This window comes from Pan paniscus, chromosome 18 (genome assembly GCF_029289425.2).
Source record: "Pan paniscus chromosome 18, NHGRI_mPanPan1-v2.0_pri, whole genome shotgun sequence".
In the NCBI taxonomy this organism is placed as follows: Eukaryota; Metazoa; Chordata; class Mammalia; order Primates; family Hominidae; genus Pan; species Pan paniscus.
In genome coordinates, this window is record NC_073267.2 from 77,537,169 (window position 1) to 77,559,166 (window position 21,998).

The following is a 21,998-nucleotide window of genomic DNA, read 5'->3' on the forward strand; positions in this document are numbered from 1 at the left end:
ACCTGGTGTAACACAGCACACATTATTACTGTATTCTCTTATCCAGTTTCATTTTTCTTTATACCAGTTATAGTTATCTAAAATTATATTGTTTGGGGAGGCTGAGGCAGGACAATGGCGTGAACCCGGGAGGCAGAGCTTGCAGTGAGCCTAGATCGCGCCACTCCAGACTGGGTGACAGAGCGAGACTCCGTCTCAAGAAAAACAACAACAACAACAACAACAAAAATTATATTGTTTGTTTGTCTCTATAAACAAATTATATTGTTTGTGGGTGCCTTGAGGGGAGGGGTTTCTCATTCACCAATATATCCCAAGCAACCAGCACAGTGGCTGGTATGTAAGAAGTGCTCAATAGGCCGGGTGCGGTGGCTTATGTCTGTAATCCCAGCACTTTGGGAAGCCGAGGTGGGTGGATCGCCTGGGGTTACGAGTTCGAGACCAGCCTGACCGACATGGTGAATCCCATCTCTACTAAAAATACAAAAATTAGCCGGGTGTGGGGGTGTGCCCCTGTAGTCCCGGCTACTCAGGAGGCTGAGGCAGGAGAATCGCTTGAACTCGGAAGGCGGAGGCTGCAGTGAGTCGAGATCGTGCCACTGCACTCTAGCCTGGGCAACAGGAGAGAAAACTCTGTGTCAAAAAAAAAAAAAAAAGTGCCCAATAAATACTTGTTGAATAAATGAATGAATGGATGAGTGGATAGATGGAGCAGCATCTTCTTAGTTATTTTGTCCCTCTCCTAACACTCTCTAAAACACACACACACACACACACACGGAAACACTCACTGGGCTCTACATTTTTTTGGCTTTTCTTTTTTTTTTTTCGTTTTTGAGACAGGGTCTCGTTGTGTCACCCAGTCACCCAGACTGCTGAAATGCAGTGGTATGATCATAGCTTACTGCAGCCTTCAACTCCTGGCTTTAAGCGATCCTCACGCCTCAGCCCCCCAGATGGCTAGGACTATAGGTGCACCCCACCATACCTAACTAATTATTTTTATTTTTGTAGAGACAGGATCTCACTACTTGCCCAAGCTCGTCTTGAACTCCTGGCTTCAAGCAATTCTCCCATCTTGGCCTCCCAAAGTATTGGGATTACAGGTGTGAGCCACTGTGGCCGGCCAGGCTCTGCGTTTCTTTTTTAAATTTTTATTTATTTGGGAGGCTGAGGCAGATGGGTCAATTGAGCCCAGGAGTTCAAGACCAGCCTGGACAACACGGCAAGACCCCATCTTTTTTTTTTTTTTTTTTGAGATGAAGTGTCGCTCTGTCGCCTAGGCTGGAGTGCAGTGGCGTGATCTTGGCTTACTGCAAGCTCCGCCTCCCGGGTTCATGCCATTCTCCTGCCTCAGCCTCTGGAGTAGCTGAGACTACAGGTGCCTGCCACCACAACTGACTAATTTTTTGTATTTTTAGTAGAGACGGGGTTTCACTGTGTTAGGCAGGATGGTCTTGATCTCCTGACCTTGTGATCCGCCCGCCTCTGCCTCCCAAAGTGTTGGGATTACAGGTGTGAGCCACAGCGCCTGGCCTTTTTTTTTTTTCATTTTTTTTTAGACAGAGTTTCACTCTTGTTGCCCAGATTGGAGTGCAGTGGCGTGATCTCGGCTCAGTGCAACCTTTGCCTCCCAGGTTCAAGTGATTCTCCTGCCTGAGGTTCCTGAGTAGCTGGGATTACAAGTGCCCACCACCATGCCCAGTTAAGTTTTTGTATTTTTTTTTTTTGTTTTGATACGGATGTCGCCCAGGCTTGAGTGCAGTGGCACTATCTCGGCTCACCACAAGCTGTGCCTCCCGGGTTCATGCCATTCTCCTGCCTCAGCCTCCCGAGTAGCTGGGACTACAGGCACCCGCCACCACGCCTGGCTAATTTTTTGTATTTTTTAGTAGAGATGGGGTTTCACCGTGTTAGGATGGTCTCGATCTCCTAACCTCGTGATCCGCCCACCTCGGCCTCCCAAAGTGCTGGGATTACAGGCGTGAGCCACCACGCCTGGCCAATTTTTTGTATTTTTAGTAAGATGGGGTTTCATTGTGCTGGCCAGGCTGGTCTCAAACTTCTGACCTTAGGTGATCCACTGCCTCAGCGTCCCAAAGTGCAGGGATTACAGGAGTGAGCCACTGTGCCTGGCCGAGACCCCATCTAAGAGAGAGAGAGAAAAGAGGAAGAAGAAGGAGGAGAAGGAGAAGGAGAAGGAGAAGAAGAAGAAAGAAGAAAGAAGGAAGAAGGAAGAAGAATAAGAAGAAGAGGAAGAAAGAGGCTGGGTGTGGTGGCTCATGCCTATAATCCCAGAACTTTGGGAGGCCAACGCGGCAGATCTTGAGGTCAGGAGATCAAGACCATCCTGGCCAACATGGTGAAACCCCGTCTCTGCTAAAAATACAAAAATTGGCTGGGTGTGGTGGCGGGCGCCTGTAGTCCCAGCTACCAGGGAGGCTGAGGCAGGAGAATGTTGGCGTGAACCCAGGAGGTGGAGCTTGCAGGGAGCCGAGATAGTGCCACTGCACGCCAGCCTGGGTGACAGAGCGAGACTCCGTCAAAAAAAAAAAAAGAAAAAAACAAAAAAAGATGATCAAGTCAAACACTGTTATGGAAAAATAATTTTTTTAATTTTTTTTTTAAATTGAGCAGTAGGGACCTCACTGGGGCCATAATGGGCAGGAAATAAAGGAACACGTGAGCTTCAGGGGGATGTTGCTCAACTTCCTCCTTATTGTTCTTGCTGTAGGTGGCAGGTCTCCCCAGGTCTCTTTCTTCTACCTCCTGAGATGCCAAGCAGGAGGCTTTCTCCTGCTGTGACTAGCCATGGGCTGCTGCTTCCAGTTTCAGCAAGTCCTGGCCCTCCTGGTTTGTGCTGGTAGTTGCTGGCAGTGACTCAAAGCAAAGACCCATCTGGTAGATCAGGCCCTTACTGGGCTATGCTGCGCTCCCTCTCTGCACTTGACTCCTCGGCTAGCAGAGTGCAGACTATTTCTATCTTCTGCCCAAAAAGGGACTCTGGAGAGATGAGTAGAGGAACATCAGGTTTTCTTCCAGGCCGGCTTCAGCCTTGGGATGTTCAAAGCAACCTCTCATTTTAAACCACAGTTTCTGAGGCTCCTTGGCCATGGGTAGTTAGCATGGAAGGGGGCTTCTGGATGAGGAAGGCATAGGCAGAATGACTCAGGCTCTATCTGCAGTGGTGGGCAGGGGAGGTCACCGCAGAAGAGGCATTAGCTGTCTTAGACAGCTAAACATTTGTCCTTTCTCCCAAATGACTCAGCCAGCAAGCTTCTGTGGGGTCAGTCTCCTGCCACGATGCTCCAAGCGCCGAATTTTGGGGCTAGAGCAACCCAGGTCTTTATCTGACTCTATCGTAGCTTGACGTCTCTTGGGAGCACGCCTGGGGGCTGGCTTCTCTGCTTCAGCCTTTGTTGGGGTGGCCAAAGGAGCATCCCCATGGACCCGGTAGCCACCAACCAGGCAGTACGTCTCCCCATGCCAGCCTACCTGAGTTTCTCCACACCCTCGGTAGAGAACATGGTAGTGCTCAGGTGTGGGAGGAGAAGTGGCAGGCACTGCAGCTGGAAAGAAAACCAGAATTAGTCACTTTTACCTTATACATTGTGCTGTTACAGCCTACCCTCTCTCGCGACTCTTCCTAAGAAGTCCTTTCATCTTCTTCGCATCCCAGACACAGCCTTGGCCTATCACCTCTATGTGTCCCTGAGACAGGATGCTGGCTGTGAAAGCAGTTATGTGGAGCCTGTGTCAGCAGCAGGAGACCAGGAGATCCTCCTCATCCCTTCCATGACCAAAAATACATTTCTTAAGGTCTGTCACATCTCAGGCTTTAATGGAAATTATTTTCAAGTTTTGTAAAAAATGATCTACTATCAGCCAGGTGGGGTGGTTCACGCTTGTAATCTCAGCACTTTGGGAAACTGAGGAGGGAGGATCACTTGAGCCCAGGAGTACCAGCCTGGCCAACATGGTGAAACCCCATCTCTACTAAAAATACAAAAAATTAGTCAGGCATGGTGGCACGCACCTGTAGTCCCAGCTGCTTGGGAGGCTGAGGCAGGAGAATCGCTTGAACCTGGGAGGCGGAGGTTGCAGTGAGCCAAGATCGCACCACTGCATTCCAGCCTGGGTGACAGAGCGAGACACTGTCTCAAAAAAGAAAAAGAAAAATAAAAAAAGGATCTAATATTGTGCCACTCACTCCAGCCTGGGTGACAGAGCGAGACTAAAATAAAAAGATCTAATACAAATTGGTGGGCCAGGCACAGTGCCTCACGCCCGTAATCCTAGCACTTTGGGAGGCTGAGGTGGGCCGATCGCTTGAGCTCAGGAGTTCAAGACCAGGCTAGGCAACATGGCGAAACCCTGTCACTACTAAAAAGAGAAAAAATTAGCTGGGTGTGGTGGCACGTGCCTGTAGTCCCAGCTACTAGGGAGACGAGTTGGGAGAATCCCCTGAGCCCAGGAAGTTGAGGTTTCAGTGAGCTGTGATTATGCCAGTGTGCTCCAACCTGGACGACAGAGAACCTGTCTCAAAAAAAAAAAAAAAAAAAAAAATTTGAGACCAGCCCCGGCAACATAGCAAGACCCCATCTCAATTAAAAAAAAAAAAAAAACAAAAACAAACCAAAAAAAAGATGAGAACCTTTCTGAGCACCTGCTCAGATGACATTTCACTTGCCCTTAGCAGGTGAACTTGCCCTGAGCAGGAACACTGTGGGTCCCTGAGTGGCCACGCCCTCGATATTACTTATGGCTGGGAAAGCTCTGAGGTGTGGTGGGCCAGCCCAGAAGGAACGTGTCAGCCAGGTGAAGCTGTGGGTACAGCAACGCCTCCTGTATAGATGCCCCCTGTATGCCTACCTGCTGCGCTGCCCTCCCAGGGGACAGAGGACATGTTAGAGACAATATAGAGGATCCGGTCAGTCATTCTCTCTCAGCCAACCAAACAGATTGGTATCTTACAGAGAAATGGTAGGGAGGCTTCCCTAGGATGCAGGTGTGTAGTCACGCTGCCATGGAAACTTTGGAAGCTTGTGAGGTCATCACTACCCTGTGAGGTCACCTAAGGAATCTGTGACTTAAAGGGCAGGCTTCGGGCCTTCAGGGTTTTGTGGAGGAGAGCAGGGCAGAGATAGAGAGGAATCCTGCCTGGGCCCTCCCATCCAGCCCTCCCTACAAATGCCTAGTAGCCACTCTGTGGGGCACATCTGTCGGCTGGTACAAGCCCCAGTGACCACAGGAGGGCAAGAGAAACCTAAATTCTGATATGAGCTGGAGAGGCAAGATTAATCTAAGAGATAGATAGGTAGCCACGACGCACTGGTGCTAAGCAATCAACAGCAGGAGAGGCAGAGATTGGGATGGACAAAGGGATCATGGAAGGCTCCTTCGAGCTGGACTTGAAGGACTGGTGAGATCTGGACACACGCAAAGAGTAACTGCCCAACGTGTTCCCCTTGCCACTGCCTAGACAAAGCTGATTTATCAAGACAGGGAAATTGCAGTAAAGAGTAATTCACGCAGAGCTAGCTGTGCGGGAGACTGGAGTTTTATTACTCAAATCAGTCTCCCTAAGCATTCAGGGATCAGAGTTTTTAAAGATAATTTGGTGGGTGGTGGGCAGTGAGTCCGGAAAGCTGATTGGTTGGGTCACAGATGAAATCATAGGGAGTCAGCTTGGGCGTGGCAGCTCATGCTTGTAATCCCAGCACTCTGGGAGGCTGACCAGCCTGGCCAACATGGTGAAACCCCTAAAAAAACAAAAATTAGGCTGGACGCGGTGGCTCATGCCTGTAATCCCAGCACTTTCGGAGGCCAAGGTGGGTGGATCACGAGGTCAAGAGATCGAGACCATCCTGGCCAATATGGTGAAACCCTGTCTCTACTAAAAATACAATTTAGCTGGGTGTGGTGGCATGTGCCTGTAGTCCCAGCTACTTGGGAGGCTGAGGCAGAAGAGTCCTGAACCCGGGAGGTGTGGGTTGCAGTGAGCTGAGATCCAGCCATTGCATTCCAGCCTAGTGACAGAGCGAGACTCTGTCTCAAAAACAACAACAAAAACAAAAAGTTAGCCGGGCGTGGTGGCGCTGTCTGTAACCCCAGCTAGCTACCTGGGAGGCTGAAGCACTGAAACCCAGGAGGCAGAGATTGCAGTGAGCCAAGATCATGCCACTGCACTCCAGCCTAGGCGACAGAGTGAGACTCCATCTCAAAGAAAAAAAAAAAGAAATCTTAGGTAGTCGAAAGTATCCTCTTGCCGAGTCAGTTCCTGGGTGGGGGAGCCACAAGATTGATCTGGGTGGTGTCAGCTGATCCATCAAGTGCAAGGTCTTTTTTATTTTATTTATGTTTTTTGAGACAGAGTCTCACTCTGTTGCCCAGGCTGGAGTACAGTGGTGCAATGATCTTGACTCACCGCAACCTCCCCTTCAAGGGATTCTCGTGTCTCAGCCTCCTGAGAAGCTGGGACTACAGGCGCCTGCCACCACGCCCAGCTAATTTTTGTATTTTTAGTAGAGACAGGGTTTTGCCATGTTGGCCAGTCTGCTCTCAAACTCCCCCGTCCTCAAGGGATCCGCCCGCCTTGGCCTTCCAAAGTGTTGGGATTACAGGCGTGAGCCACTGCGCCCAGCCAATCAAGTGTAGGGTGTGCAAAATATCTCAAGCACTGATACTATGTCATATATATAATATATAACATATATAGACACATATGTATGTATATATGTATATACACACACACACACACACACACACACACACACATATATATTTTTTGAGACAGATGCCTCGGCCTCCCAAAGTTCTGAGATTACAGGCATGAGCCACCACACCCGGCCTAGGTATATAATTTTAAAAAAAATTAAAAATTAACAAATATGGAACGCTTCATGGATTTGCATGTCATCCTTGCACAAGGGGCTGTGCTCATCTTCTCTGTATAGTTCCAATTTTAGTATATGTGTTGCTGAAGCGAGCATGATCTTAGGTTTTATATAGTGATGTTATCCCCAAGAGCAATTTGGGGACTGGTCAGAATCCTGTAGCCTCGGCTGGGCACAGTGGCTCACGCCTGTAATCCCAGCACTTTGGGAGGCTGAGGTGGGTGGATCACCTGAGGTCAAGAGTTCAAGACCAGCCTGGGTAACATGGTGAAACTCGTCTCTACTAAAAATACAAAAAATTAGCCGGGCGTGGTGGTGGGTGCCTGTAATCCCAGCTACTCAGGAGGCTGAGGCAGGAGAATTGCTTGAACCCGGGAGGCGGAGGTTGCAGTGAGTCAAGATAGCGCCTCTGCACTCCAGCCTGGGCAACAACAGTGAGACTCCATCTCAAAAAAAAAAAAAAAAAAAAAAAAAAAAAAAGAATCTTGTAGCCTCTAGCTGCATGACTCCTAAACCATAATTTCTAATCTTTTGGCTGATTTGGTTAGTCCTACAAAGGCAGTCTAGTCCCCAGGCATGAAGGGGGTTTCTTTTGGGAAAGGGCTGTTATCTTCTTTGTTTTAAACTATAAACTATAAACTAAGTTCCTCCCAAAGTTAGTTCAGCCTATGCCCAGGAATGAACAAGGACAGCTTGGAGGTTAGAAGCACGATGGAGCTGGTTAGGTCAAATCTCTTTCACTCTCTCGGTTGTAATTTTGCAATGGCGGTTTCAATAGGAGAGGGAATACGTTCCAGTTAAGAAGACTGAAAACATACAGGCTCTTCTTGACTTTGTTCTGCCCCAAATGTAAATTCATAGCACCCTCACATCTTTACCACCTAAGATTCAAGAACGCCAAGAGGTTAGGGGTCCATCCAAGGTCATACAGGTAGCAGAGAGGCATTCTGATCCGCAGGGCTTCATTTGGGGCTCCAGAATTATAGCTGTTAAGAATGTGAGGACAAGCTCATCACATTTAAAGGTGATGTACACTGGAGGTATGTTAAATGTGCCCCAAGGCAAAATGAGGCTCCCAAATGACTGTATTAAGTGCGAATGATGGTTCTATTTTTAAAATTTATTCTTTTTTCAGAAACAGGGTCTCACTTTGTCATCCAGGCTAGAATACAGTGGCACCATCATAGCTTACTGTAACCTGGAACTCCTGGCCTCAAGTGATCCTCTTGCCTTGGCCTCCCAAAGTGCTGGGATTATAGGAGTGAGATGTCACGTCTACAGATGAACCTATTTTAACATGAAATTCAAACAAATTCATGACAAGATAAGAATCCCAAATGACTGGCCAGGCGCCTTGGCTCATGTCTGTAATCCCAGCACTTTGGGAGGCTGAGGCAGGCGGGTCACTTGAGGCCAGGAGTTCACAACCAGCCTGGCCAACATGGCAAAACTCTGTCTCTACTAAAAATATAAAAACTAGCCGGGCATGGTGGTGTGCACCTCTAATCCCAGCTACTCAGGAGGCTGAGGCCCGAGAATTGCTTGAACCTGGGAGGCAGAGGTTGCAGTGAGCCGAGATTGTGCCACTGCACTCCAGCCTGGGTGACAGAGTTAAGACTCTGTTTCAAAAAAAAAAAAAAAAATGATAACAATACAAAATCATAACCTTATTATTACACTGCCCTCTCTTTAAATAGGCAAACAATGACAATCTTATCACTATGAAAGGATGAGGTTTAGCTCCCAGCAGCAGCCTAGGTCAGCACTGTGGAGAGGTACCAAAAGGTCATTAGGGCCAGGCGTGGCGGCTCACACCTGTAATCCTAGCACTCTGCGAGGTGGAGGCAGGAGTATCTCTTGAGCCCAGGAATTTGAGACCAGCCTGGGTAATATAGCTAGACCTTGTGTCTATTTTTTTTATATTTAAAAAAAGGCGATTTGGTCCTACTCAAAGGAAACAGGCAACTCTGCCCTTAGCCTGATCAGGACCACACTAGGAGCTGCCTTTGGTTCAGTGTGGCCAAGAACTTCCTACCAAAGAGAGATGACCTTAAGGAGAGGTCTCCCTATTACTGGCCTTGAAAAAGTAAACATGGGACATTTATTTAGTGGGGTTATTGCAGAGGGGATATGCCCAGGAGGTAGAGACGGCCCGATCTTTGGAGACTGGGTCACCCCGGTTGAGAATCATAGCACCTTCTCTCATAAGTTGCTTTAGTGTGGTGCTAATTGATGGCCTGCAGGGAGTGGTAGGAGGTAAAATATCAAGGGGACGGTTCCTGGGAAGTCTGTTCTGGCAGGAGGGCTAGCATGAGATCACTCAGATTCTCCAAGGCTCTGGAGAGAGTACTTGTCCGGAAGCATCCCTCTTGTCTTGTGGGGGTACAAAGCCTTACAGGAATTTGCTGGGACTCTGGGAAAGGCAGTACAGCATAGACAAATGGTTTATCAATTTGGGAGGGCCCAAGTATCACCTGGGGGAGTTTACAAAGAGTATTCTCAGGTCAAACTTTAGAGAGCTTAATCCCATCTGGAGTGGGGCTCAGGATTCTGTTATTTTTTTTGAGACAGAATATCAGCTCTGTCACCCAGGCTGGAGTGCAGAAGTGCAATTTTGGCTCACTGAAACCTTCGCCTCCAGAATTCAAGCCATTCTTGTGCCTCAGCCTCCCAAGTATTTGGGATTACAGGCGTGCACCACCACATTCAGCTAATTTTTTTGTATTTTTAATAGAGATGGGGTTTCGCATGTTTACCAGGCTCGTCTTAAACTCCTGACCTCAGGTGATCCTCCCGCTTCAGCCTCCCAAAGTGCTGGCATTACAGGCGTGAGCCACCACACCCGGCTTTTTTTTTTTTTTTTTTTGAGATGGAGTCTTGCTCTGTCCCCTAGGCTGGAGTGTAGTGGTATGATCTTGGCTCACTGCAACCTCCGCCTCCCAGGTTCAAGTGATTCTCCTGCCTCAGCCTCCCGAGTAGCTGGGACTACAGGCGCGTGCCACCACACCGGGTTGATTTTTGTAATTTTTGTGTGTGTGTGTGTGTATATATATATATATATATATATATATATATATATATATAAAAAGAAAATGCTATATGGTTATTTTTCCAGTTTTGTAAAACCGTTTAATCATCTCTCCTCTTTCTCGGCTACCGAGTTGGGATAGAAGGCAGAACCTGAAAATGTACAAGCAAAACTTCTGTGTTCGTCTACCCTTTACTTTTCTGCCAGTACCTTCCAGAGATTTCGCCAAGACGCCCGTTTGTTTTGGGCATTGTTAGAGAGTAACTCTGTCTACTGCTAGTCACATTTCCTTTCCTTTCCTTTCCCTGGGGGCTTAATGGATACCTTTTTGGGGGCAGGAAATACAAACTAAATGTTTATAAATGAAAACATCAACCGAAAGAGCCTTTGTCCTAGATGTGGAGGTTTGGGGTATGAATCCTCAGAAACTACTGAATTCCGCCCCAGTGCTAATTATTCTTAGGGGAGGCACATAAAAACATCATTTATTGTTAGAAATCATGACATGACACAAAGTCAAAATCCACTTGTGTCTTGCTAAAGACTACAGAAAGCCATGCTCAGCAGCTTCTTCTCCAATGCTGGCCAGCAGCGTACCTTTCCAAGTCACAAAGCAGGTCATCCCGCCCTCAAGGAGCCGACAGGGCAGCCCAGAGCCTCCCACTGACAAGTGTGGTCACCCACCCAAGATACTGGGAAAGATCCCTGTTCTAGCATCACATTTTAATCAGATTTGTCAAAATCAGGTTGCTTGCGGCAAAGGCTCTTTCACCGAGGATGCTAGTCCTGGAAGACTTCTCCTTCGGCGAGCCGCCAGCTCAATCTTCTGAACCAGGCTCACATCCCAGGGATGGGTCACAAAACTGATGACGGTGCCTGGCACCTCGCTCCCCACACGGCCCACTCTCCCTGCTCTGTGGATGTAATCTTGCAGCGTTGGGGGGAAATCATAATTGACAACCAGCTCCACACCAGTGCTGTCCAGGCCCCGAGAGGCTATGTCTGTGCAGAGAAGTATGTCTCGGGAGCTCTTCTGGAAGGACTGGAAGATTCCTACCCTCATCAAGGCTGGCATTTGCCCCTGCAACCTTAGGTGTTGGATTTTGTGGTCATCCAGAATATATCCCAGCCAGTTCACAGTGCTGGAGCTATTACAGAACACCAGAACAGTTCCTGAGGGACCAGTCCTTTCTGCTCTGTCACGATGCTTGAGGATGTGCACCAGCTCGGCCACCTTATCGGCTCCCTTCAGTCTCAGAAATGTCTGTTTCACATGAGGCATGATACAGTGGAGCTTGGAGCTGGTGACAGTGGTGACAGCATCTGGGCTGGCGACTTTATTCAGCAACTGGCCTACACCTTCGGGAAATGTGGCTCCTACCAGCACTAACTGAGCTTTGGGATTGAAGGGGTCTTCCAAGTCAGCTGGGCCTTCTGCTATGTGGCTCTTCTCTAAGATGTAGTCCACCAGCTCCAGGAAGCTTTCATCCAGCAGTGTGTCTGCCTCATCCAACACCAAGAAGGAGAGTTGCTCCAGACTGATTAATCGACTTTTCAGGGCCTTCCACAGAGCCCCTGGAGTGGCCACAAGCACATCTGCTGAAGGCCGTCTGGACAGTTGCAGCCTGATCCTACGCATGCCGTGGCCTCCCTCCAGGTCCCGCACCAGCAGGCCCAAGGAGCGGCCCAAGGGTTGGGCCACAGCCCGCACCTGTTGGGCCAATTCTCGGGAAGGAACAAGGACCAGGCCTCGGGGCGCGGGGATAGGAAGGGAGTCCGGGCTTGGCTGGCCCACGAGCCGTTGAAGCAGCGGCAGGAGGTAGCTGAGAGTCTTGCCACTGCCGGTTTCTGCGGCGCAAAGGACATGGCGGCCGCGAAGTAGTGGGGGGATGGTGCTAGACTGCACGGTTGTGGGCTGAACGACTTCAGGCGCAGCCTCCTGTAGTGCGTGCAGCACACGGGGCTCCAGGCCCAGGTCAGCAAAGCTGCCCTTAGACGAGAGCTTTCGCACCGCTGGCGCCTCCTGTTGCGCGCGCTCGATGGAGAAGTGGTCCCGACGCGCGCGTCGACTCTTCCAGCCTTGAGAGGCTAGCGGCGCGCGCTCCCAATGGCCCAGTGTGAGGCGCGCCGGCTGGTTCAACTCCGGCCGCCGCGCCGAAACCAGCAGCGGTCCGGGTCGAACCAGCACCGGCCTCGGGAGGTTCCGCCGCCTGCTCTGCCGCTGTTCCAACTGCCGCTGTAGAGCCACTGGGATGCGCACCACCGGCAGGGGTTCGTCGGGACTGCGGACCGTGAGGCCCCGTCGCGGCGCCAGGAGCAACCGAGTCACGAGGGAAAAGAGCCGCACCGGCCGCGCTAGAGCCATGTTTCCCTTAGTGCGGGAGAAGCGCACATCAGTGATGTCACGGACGCGCCGCGGCCTCGCGTACGGTGGCTGGCGAGGCTCAGTACGGTGTGTGGCGCTGGAGCACCGTGAGGAAGAAGCGAGGTTCTTTTTAAGAGTTCAGCTGCGAGGTCTGTAGCTCCGAATAGGGGATGGCGACATCCAGACCCGGCCAGCCTTGGGGAAGGGCGCGTCGTGGAGGCAGGACTGGAGGCTGGCGATACGAGGCGGCAGTGGGGCCTTGACCCAATGGACCATGAGGGCGGAGGGCTTCTGGCGATTGGTTACCTGGTTCCTGGGATTCTCTTTAGTTGTTCCTCATTGCCCTGAGATAGCTTGTCCCGTGCTGGTATCCGAGGTTGCAGCTGTTTTCCCAGATGTGTTCCCTGCGCAGGGTCTGGTAATCCGTGTTTATTGAGAGTTTGAATGAATGATCAGGCCTAGGGGCCGAGACAGGGGTCTGAAGTCATAGATCTGGGCTCAACCCCTCACCCTCTCTGTCTGTGAGCCCAGAGTGCAAGCTGATGGCTTTCAGCTTCTTCTCTCTCTCAAGTGGGAGATAAGGTCTTCAGGCTTTATTTCAAGTTGGGTCATCTCTTCTTCACAGTTATTTTCCTTCCTTTTCAGCCAAGGTTCACTCTCTACTCCCTCGTCACTCGTCCCAACTTCTCATCCAGAACCCACCCCTCTTGCAACCCGCTCAGCTCCACTGGCTTCCCCGTCAGAAACCTGAATTACCTAAAATAGTAGTAAGAAGGGTGCTGCGACCCTACAAAGTGATCAAGTACTTGGCTTATCATGTAGCCCTGGTCAGGCAGAATATTTTACCTGAATTCAGATATTCGGGTTGTAAGAACGAGAACTATACGAGTCACTTTTTTTTTTTCTTTTCTGAGACACAGTCTCGTTCTGTCACCCAGGCTGGAGTGCAGTGGCGCAATCTCGGCTCACTGCAACCTCCACCTCCTGGGTTCAGGTGATTCTCCTGCCTCTGCCTCCCAAGTAGCTGAGACTACAGCCGTACACCACCCACGCCCGGCTAATTTTTTCTGTTTTTAGTAGAGACAGGGTTTCACTATGTAGGCCTGGCTGGTCTCGAACTCCTGGCCTCAAGCGATCTTCCCACCTCGGCCTTCCAAAGTGATGGGATTATAAGCGTGAGCCACCATGCCCAACAGATACTTCTTGAACAGATCTGGAAAATGGGTGTCAGATCTTTTCTGTAATTTGCAGTGCCTGGGGTGGGAGATAAGGTAAATATTTATGGATTAACTCTCTGGGAGGTTCGTAACATCTGGAGCAAACGTTTCAGTTTCATCAAATACCAATGAAAAGATAAAAACTTTGCTTTTTTTGGAATAGTATGAGGAAAAACTTTCACAATTTTAAGTACACTCTACCCTTGTGCTACACAATTAGACTTTCTGGAGAGTTACCAGATAAATCAGAGGAAGAGAGGCTTTTTTTCTCCACAAGAAAATATCTGGAAGTAGGAAGAGAAAGTTTTGAGTAGTGATGGGTGAATGAACAGTCATTGGATAGGGTAGTGGTTCTAAAACAGGGGTGATTTTGCCCTTTCCCTCCCACCATATTTGACAATGGCTGGATACTTTTTTTTATTTTATTTTTTTTTATAGACAGTCTCACTCTGTTGCCCAGGCTGGAGTACAGTGGTGCGATGTCAGCTCACTGCAGTCTCTGCCATCTGGGTTCAAGGGATTCTCCTGCATCAGCCATCTGAGTAGCTGGGATTAGAGGCGTGCGCTACCACTCCCAGCTAATTTTTGTATTTTTAATAGAGACAGGGTTTCACTATGTTGGGCAGGCTGGTCTCAAACTCCTGACCTCATGATTTGCCCACCTTGGTCTCCCAAAGTGCTGAGATTACAGGTGTGAGCCGCTGTGCCCGGCCCAATTCTATGCTACTTTTATGATTCTTTCCAAACTCAGGGCTTCTCCTTATCCAGATAGTTCCTTGGGGCCAGGCTCATGCCTGTAATCCCAGCTACTCGGGAGGCTGAGGCAGGATAATCGTTTGAACCCGGGAGGCGGAGGTTGTTGCAGTGAGCCGAGATCGCACCATTGCACTCCAGCCTGGGCGACAGGGCGAGACTCTGTCTCAAAAAAAAAAAAAAAAAGGTCCCTTGGATGTTTGTCCCAACAGGTTTCATCCATTTCCATGTGCCACTGTTTTTCAGATATCAAACAAAGAATTACTCTGTACAAAGCCAGAACACATGTATCAAAGTAATCCTGAAGTATCAGAACAAAATAATAGGTATGTATATGCATTTGGGTTTTTGGGTTTTGTTCAAATATCCAGGGTAGGGTAGCTGGTTAATATATAGTTGTTTTCTCATTCTGCTTGAGTCCTTACAATATGATTACCTCAAAATTTCACAGGAGTTAGAGCTTGCCTAAGCCTGTCTGTGTCCGTGGCCACTAATTTCTTCTTGTCACATCACTAGACACTGCCTACCTTTTTTCCCCCTCACTCACAGAGGACATTGATTAACTTCTGAATGTTTTCTGAGATATTTTTATAAGTAGTGCTTTAGAAATAGGAAAGGTGTCCTTATTGTGAAAAAAAATCTAAGCTCCTGAGATCAGGAGCTTGGTGTGTTCCTTGGATCTCAGTTAATACTGGTATATTCATTCATTCATTCAATCATTCATTCAACAAATACTTCCTGAGCACCACGCATGTGCCAGGCATTGATAGTGAGGAAAACAGCCAAAATCCCTGCCCTTGTGGAGTTTACATTCTGATTTAATTGATTTGGGTTAAGGCCTAGACAAGGTCTTGCTCTGTCACCCAGGCTAGACCTCATTACTGTATTCTCTTATCCAGTTTCATTTTTCTTTATACCAGTTATAGTTATCTAGAATTATATTGTTTGGGGAGGCTGAGGCAGGACAATGGCGTGAACCCGGGAGGCAGAGCTTGCAGTGAGCCTAGATCGCGCCACTCCAGACTGGGTGACAGAGCGAGACTCCGTCTCAAGAAAAACAACAACAACAACAACAACAAAAATTATATTGTTTGTTTGTCTCTATAAACAAATTATATTGTTTGTGGGTGCCTTGAGGGGAGGGGTTTCTCATTCACCAATATATCCCAAGCAACCAGCACAGTGGCTGGTATGTAAGAAGTGCTCAATAGGCCGGGTGCGGTGGCTTATGTCTGTAATCCCAGCACTTTGGGAAGCCGAGGTGGGTGGATCGCCTGGGGTTACGAGTTCGAGACCAGCCTGACCGACATGGTGAATCCCATCTCTACTAAAAATACAAAAATTAGCCGGGTGTGGGGGTGTGCCCCTGTAGTCCCGGCTACTCAGGAGGCTGAGGCAGGAGAATCGCTTGAACTCGGAAGGCGGAGGCTGCAGTGAGTCGAGATCGTGCCACTGCACTCTAGCCTGGGCAACAGGAGAGAAAACTCTGTGTCAAAAAAAAAAAAAAAGTGCCCAATAAATACTTGTTGAATAAATGAATGAATGGATGAGTGGATAGATGGAGCAGCATCTTCTTAGTTATTTTGTCCCTCTCCTAACACTCTCTAAAACACACACACACACACACACACACACACGGAAACACTCACTGGGCTCTACATTTTTTTGGCTTTTCTTTTTTTTTTTTCGTTTTTGAGACAGGGTCTCGTTGTGTCACCCAGTCACCCAGACTGCTGAAATGCAGTGGTATGATCATAGCTTACTGCAGCCTTCAACTCCTGGCTTTAAGCGATCCTCACGCCTCAGCCCCCCAGATGGCTAGGACTATAGGTGCACCCCACCATACCTAACTAATTATTTTTATTTTTGTAGAGACAGGATCTCACTACTTGCCCAAGCTCGTCTTGAACTCCTGGCTTCAAGCAATTCTCTCATCTTGGCCTCCCAAAGTATTGGGATTACAGGTGTGAGCCACTGTGGCCGGCCAGGCTCTGCGTTTCTTTTTTAAATTTTTATTTATTTGGGAGGCTGAGGCAGATGGGTCAATTGAGCCCAGGAGTTCAAGACCAGCCTGGACAACACGGCAAGACCCCATCTTTTTTTTTTTTTTTTTTGAGATGAAGTGTCGCTCTGTCGCCTAGGCTGGAGTGCAGTGGCGTGATCTTGGCTTACTGCAAGCTCCGCCTCCCGGGTTCATGCCATTCTCCTGCCTCAGCCTCTGGAGTAGCTGAGACTACAGGTGCCTGCCACCACAACTGACTAATTTTTTGTATTTTTAGTAGAGACGGGGTTTCACTGTGTTAGGCAGGATGGTCTTGATCTCCTGACCTTGTGATCCGCCCGCCTCTGCCTCCCAAAGTGTTGGGATTACAGGTGTGAGCCACAGCGCCTGGCCTTTTTTTTTTTTCATTTTTTTTTAGACAGAGTTTCACTCTTGTTGCCCAGATTGGAGTGCAGTGGCGTGATCTCGGCTCAGTGCAACCTTTGCCTCCCAGGTTCAAGTGATTCTCCTGCCTGAGGTTCCTGAGTAGCTGGGATTACAAGTGCCCACCACCATGCCCAGTTAAGTTTTTGTATTTTTTTTTTTTGTTTTGATACGGATGTCGCCCAGGCTTGAGTGCAGTGGCACTATCTCGGCTCACCACAAGCTGTGCCTCCCGGGTTCATGCCATTCTCCTGCCTCAGCCTCCCGAGTAGCTGGGACTACAGGCACCCGCCACCACGCCTGGCTAATTTTTTGTATTTTTTAGTAGAGATGGGGTTTCACCGTGTTAGGATGGTCTCGATCTCCTAACCTCGTGATCCGCCCACCTCGGCCTCCCAAAGTGCTGGGATTACAGGCGTGAGCCACCACGCCTGGCCAATTTTTTGTATTTTTAGTAAGATGGGGTTTCATTGTGCTGGCCAGGCTGGTCTCAAACTTCTGACCTTAGGTGATCCACTGCCTCAGCGTCCCAAAGTGCAGGGATTACAGGAGTGAGCCACTGTGCCTGGCCGAGACCCCATCTAAGAGAGAGAGAGAAAAGAGGAAGAAGAAGGAGGAGAAGGAGAAGGAGAAGGAGAAGAAGAAGAAAGAAGAAAGAAGGAAGAAGGAAGAAGAATAAGAAGAAGAGGAAGAAAGAGGCTGGGTGTGGTGGCTCATGCCTATAATCCCAGAACTTTGGGAGGCCAACGCGGCAGATCTTGAGGTCAGGAGATCAAGACCATCCTGGCCAACATGGTGAAACCCCGTCTCTGCTAAAAATACAAAAATTGGCTGGGTGTGGTGGCGGGCGCCTGTAGTCCCAGCTACCAGGGAGGCTGAGGCAGGAGAATGTTGGCGTGAACCCAGGAGGTGGAGCTTGCAGGGAGCCGAGATAGTGCCACTGCACGCCAGCCTGGGTGACAGAGCGAGACTCCGTCAAAAAAAAAAAAAGAAAAAAACAAAAAAAGATGATCAAGTCAAACACTGTTATGGAAAAATAATTTTTTTAATTTTTTTTTAAATTGAGCAGTAGGGACCTCACTGGGGCCATAATGGGCAGGAAATAAAGGAACACGTGAGCTTCAGGGGGATGTTGCTCAACTTCCTCCTTATTGTTCTTGCTGTAGGTGGCAGGTCTCCCCAGGTCTCTTTCTTCTACCTCCTGAGATGCCAAGCAGGAGGCTTTCTCCTGCTGTGACTAGCCATGGGCTGCTGCTTCCAGTTTCAGCAAGTCCTGGCCCTCCTGGTTTGTGCTGGTAGTTGCTGGCAGTGACTCAAAGCAAAGACCCATCTGGTAGATCAGGCCCTTACTGGGCTATGCTGCGCTCCCTCTCTGCACTTGACTCCTCGGCTAGCAGAGTGCAGACTATTTCTATCTTCTGCCCAAAAAGGGACTCTGGAGAGATGAGTAGAGGAACATCAGGTTTTCTTCCAGGCCGGCTTCAGCCTTGGGATGTTCAAAGCAACCTCTCATTTTAAACCACAGTTTCTGAGGCTCCTTGGCCATGGGTAGTTAGCATGGAAGGGGGCTTCTGGATGAGGAAGGCATAGGCAGAATGACTCAGGCTCTATCTGCAGTGGTGGGCAGGGGAGGTCACCGCAGAAGAGGCATTAGCTGTCTTAGACAGCTAAACATTTGTCCTTTCTCCCAAATGACTCAGCCAGCAAGCTTCTGTGGGGTCAGTCTCCTGCCACGATGCTCCAAGCGCCGAATTTTGGGGCTAGAGCAACCCAGGTCTTTATCTGACTCTATCGTAGCTTGACGTCTCTTGGGAGCACGCCTGGGGGCTGGCTTCTCTGCTTCAGCCTTTGTTGGGGTGGCCAAAGGAGCATCCCCATGGACCCGGTAGCCACCAACCAGGCAGTACGTCTCCCCATGCCAGCCTACCTGAGTTTCTCCACACCCTCGGTAGAGAACATGGTAGTGCTCAGGTGTGGGAGGAGAAGTGGCAGGCACTGCAGCTGGAAAGAAAACCAGAATTAGTCACTTTTACCTTATACATTGTGCTGTTACAGCCTACCCTCTCTCGCGACTCTTCCTAAGAAGTCCTTTCATCTTCTTCGCATCCCAGACACAGCCTTGGCCTATCACCTCTATGTGTCCCTGAGACAGGATGCTGGCTGTGAAAGCAGTTATGTGGAGCCTGTGTCAGCAGCAGGAGACCAGGAGATCCTCCTCATCCCTTCCATGACCAAAAATACATTTCTTAAGGTCTGTCACATCTCAGGCTTTAATGGAAATTATTTTCAAGTTTTGTAAAAAATGATCTACTATCAGCCAGGTGGGGTGGTTCACGCTTGTAATCTCAGCACTTTGGGAAACTGAGGAGGGAGGATCACTTGAGCCCAGGAGTACCAGCCTGGCCAACATGGTGAAACCCCATCTCTACTAAAAATACAAAAAATTAGTCAGGCATGGTGGCACGCACCTGTAGTCCCAGCTGCTTGGGAGGCTGAGGCAGGAGAATCGCTTGAACCTGGGAGGCGGAGGTTGCAGTGAGCCAAGATCGCACCACTGCATTCCAGCCTGGGTGACAGAGCGAGACACTGTCTCAAAAAAGAAAAAGAAAAATAAAAAAAGGATCTAATATTGTGCCACTCACTCCAGCCTGGGTGACAGAGCGAGACTAAAATAAAAAGATCTAATACAAATTGGTGGGCCAGGCACAGTGCCTCACGCCCGTAATCCTAGCACTTTGGGAGGCTGAGGTGGGCCGATCGCTTGAGCTCAGGAGTTCAAGACCAGGCTAGGCAACATGGCGAAACCCTGTCACTACTAAAAAGAGAAAAAATTAGCTGGGTGTGGTGGCACGTGCCTGTAGTCCCAGCTACTAGGGAGACGAGTTGGGAGAATCCCCTGAGCCCAGGAAGTTGAGGTTTCAGTGAGCTGTGATTATGCCAGTGTGCTCCAACCTGGACGACAGAGAACCTGTCTCAAAAAAAAAAAAAAAAAAAAAAAAAATTTGAGACCAGCCCCGGCAACATAGCAAGACCCCATCTCAATTAAAAAAAAAAAAAAAACAAAAACAAACCAAAAAAAAGATGAGAACCTTTCTGAGCACCTGCTCAGATGACATTTCACTTGCCCTTAGCAGGTGAACTTGCCCTGAGCAGGAACACTGTGGGTCCCTGAGTGGCCACGCCCTCGATATTACTTATGGCTGGGAAAGCTCTGAGGTGTGGTGGGCCAGCCCAGAAGGAACGTGTCAGCCAGGTGAAGCTGTGGGTACAGCAACGCCTCCTGTATAGATGCCCCCTGTATGCCTACCTGCTGCGCTGCCCTCCCAGGGGACAGAGGACATGTTAGAGACAATATAGAGGATCCGGTCAGTCATTCTCTCTCAGCCAACCAAACAGATTGGTATCTTACAGAGAAATGGTAGGGAGGCTTCCCTAGGATGCAGGTGTGTAGTCACGCTGCCATGGAAACTTTGGAAGCTTGTGAGGTCATCACTACCCTGTGAGGTCACCTAAGGAATCTGTGACTTAAAGGGCAGGCTTCGGGCCTTCAGGGTTTTGTGGAGGAGAGCAGGGCAGAGATAGAGAGGAATCCTGCCTGGGCCCTCCCATCCAGCCCTCCCTACAAATGCCTAGTAGCCACTCTGTGGGGCACATCTGTCGGCTGGTACAAGCCCCAGTGACCACAGGAGGGCAAGAGAAACCTAAATTCTGATATGAGCTGGAGAGGCAAGATTAATCTAAGAGATAGATAGGTAGCCACGACGCACTGGTGCTAAGCAATCAACAGCAGGAGAGGCAGAGATTGGGATGGACAAAGGGATCATGGAAGGCTCCTTCGAGCTGGACTTGAAGGACTGGTGAGATCTGGACACACGCAAAGAGTAACTGCCCAACGTGTTCCCCTTGCCACTGCCTAGACAAAGCTGATTTATCAAGACAGGGAAATTGCAGTAAAGAGTAATTCACGCAGAGCTAGCTGTGCGGGAGACTGGAGTTTTATTACTCAAATCAGTCTCCCTAAGCATTCAGGGATCAGAGTTTTTAAAGATAATTTGGTGGGTGGTGGGCAGTGAGTCCGGAAAGCTGATTGGTTGGGTCACAGATGAAATCATAGGGAGTCAGCTTGGGCGTGGCAGCTCATGCTTGTAATCCCAGCACTCTGGGAGGCTGACCAGCCTGGCCAACATGGTGAAACCCCTAAAAAAACAAAAATTAGGCTGGACGCGGTGGCTCATGCCTGTAATCCCAGCACTTTCGGAGGCCAAGGTGGGTGGATCACGAGGTCAAGAGATCGAGACCATCCTGGCCAATATGGTGAAACCCTGTCTCTACTAAAAATACAATTTAGCTGGGTGTGGTGGCATGTGCCTGTAGTCCCAGCTACTTGGGAGGCTGAGGCAGAAGAGTCCTGAACCCGGGAGGTGTGGGTTGCAGTGAGCTGAGATCCAGCCATTGCATTCCAGCCTAGTGACAGAGCGAGACTCTGTCTCAAAAACAACAACAAAAACAAAAAGTTAGCCGGGCGTGGTGGCGCTGTCTGTAACCCCAGCTAGCTACCTGGGAGGCTGAAGCACTGAAACCCAGGAGGCAGAGATTGCAGTGAGCCAAGATCATGCCACTGCACTCCAGCCTAGGCGACAGAGTGAGACTCCATCTCAAAGAAAAAAAAAAAGAAATCTTAGGTAGTCGAAAGTATCCTCTTGCCGAGTCAGTTCCTGGGTGGGGGAGCCACAAGATTGATCTGGGTGGTGTCAGCTGATCCATCAAGTGCAAGGTCTTTTTTATTTTATTTATGTTTTTTGAGACAGAGTCTCACTCTGTTGCCCAGGCTGGAGTACAGTGGTGCAATGATCTTGACTCACCGCAACCTCCCCTTCAAGGGATTCTCGTGTCTCAGCCTCCTGAGAAGCTGGGACTACAGGCGCCTGCCACCACGCCCAGCTAATTTTTGTATTTTTAGTAGAGACAGGGTTTTGCCATGTTGGCCAGTCTGCTCTCAAACTCCCCCGTCCTCAAGGGATCCGCCCGCCTTGGCCTTCCAAAGTGTTGGGATTACAGGCGTGAGCCACTGCGCCCAGCCAATCAAGTGTAGGGTGTGCAAAATATCTCAAGCACTGATACTATGTCATATATATAATATATAACATATATAGACACATATATATGTATATATGTATATATACACACACACACACACACACACACACATATATATTTTTTGAGACAGATGCCTCGGCCTCCCAAAGTTCTGAGATTACAGGCATGAGCCACCACACCCGGCCTAGGTATATAATTTTAAAAAAATTTAAAAATT

At 49.2% G+C, this 21,998-nt stretch overlaps 3 protein-coding genes and 1 non-coding gene across 13 annotated transcripts in view; 1 reads left to right on the forward strand and 3 right to left on the reverse strand.

Annotated features, from left to right (window-relative positions):
* Positions 1-3,264: 3,264 nt before the first annotated feature.
* DPEP2NB (DPEP2 neighbor) lies at positions 3,265-5,077 on the reverse strand. The gene is made up of 2 exons (XM_034940506.3): positions 4,873-5,077; positions 3,265-3,569 (listed from the first exon to the last, which is right to left on the reverse strand). Exons 1-2 carry the CDS (start codon positions 4,937-4,939, stop codon positions 3,265-3,267), a joined length of 372 nt encoding a protein of 123 aa, XP_034796397.1. The 5' UTR covers positions 4,940-5,077.
* The window catches only part of DUS2 (dihydrouridine synthase 2), a 79,975-nt gene continuing 61,315 nt past the window's right edge, over positions 3,339-21,998 (forward strand). For 4 of the 10 annotated variants that reach the window (XM_034940497.2, XM_055100356.2, XM_034940499.2 and 1 more), the window contains exons 1-2: positions 12,302-12,438; positions 14,506-14,585. The gene's annotated coding sequence lies outside the window, so the exon portion shown is untranslated. The other 6 variants (XM_063597669.1, XM_063597672.1, XM_063597670.1 and 3 more) reach the window with 5 other exon arrangements.
* On the reverse strand, positions 6,885-6,992 carry LOC117976386 (U6 spliceosomal RNA). Its single transcript, XR_004667064.1, has one exon. It is a non-coding gene; the product is annotated as a U6 spliceosomal RNA (small nuclear RNA).
* On the reverse strand, positions 10,392-12,342 carry LOC103785397 (probable ATP-dependent RNA helicase DDX28). The gene has a single exon (XM_008967284.6). The coding sequence runs from the start codon at positions 12,287-12,289 to the stop codon at positions 10,667-10,669; it is 1,623 nt and encodes a 540-aa protein (XP_008965532.5). The 5' UTR covers positions 12,290-12,342; the 3' UTR covers positions 10,392-10,666.

Coding starts and splice junctions, on each gene's coding strand:
- LOC103785397 (XM_008967284.6), bottom strand. CDS start 12,289: ATGGCTCTAGCGCGGCCGGTGCGGCTCTTTTCCCTCGTGACTCGGTTG.
- DPEP2NB (XM_034940506.3), bottom strand. CDS start 4,939: ATGACTGACCGGATCCTCTATATTGTCTCTAACATGTCCTCTGTCCCC. Junction 3,570..4,872: donor CTGGGAGGGCAGCGCAGCAG/GTAGGCATACAG, acceptor TTTTCTTTCCAG/CTGCAGTGCCTGCCACTTCT.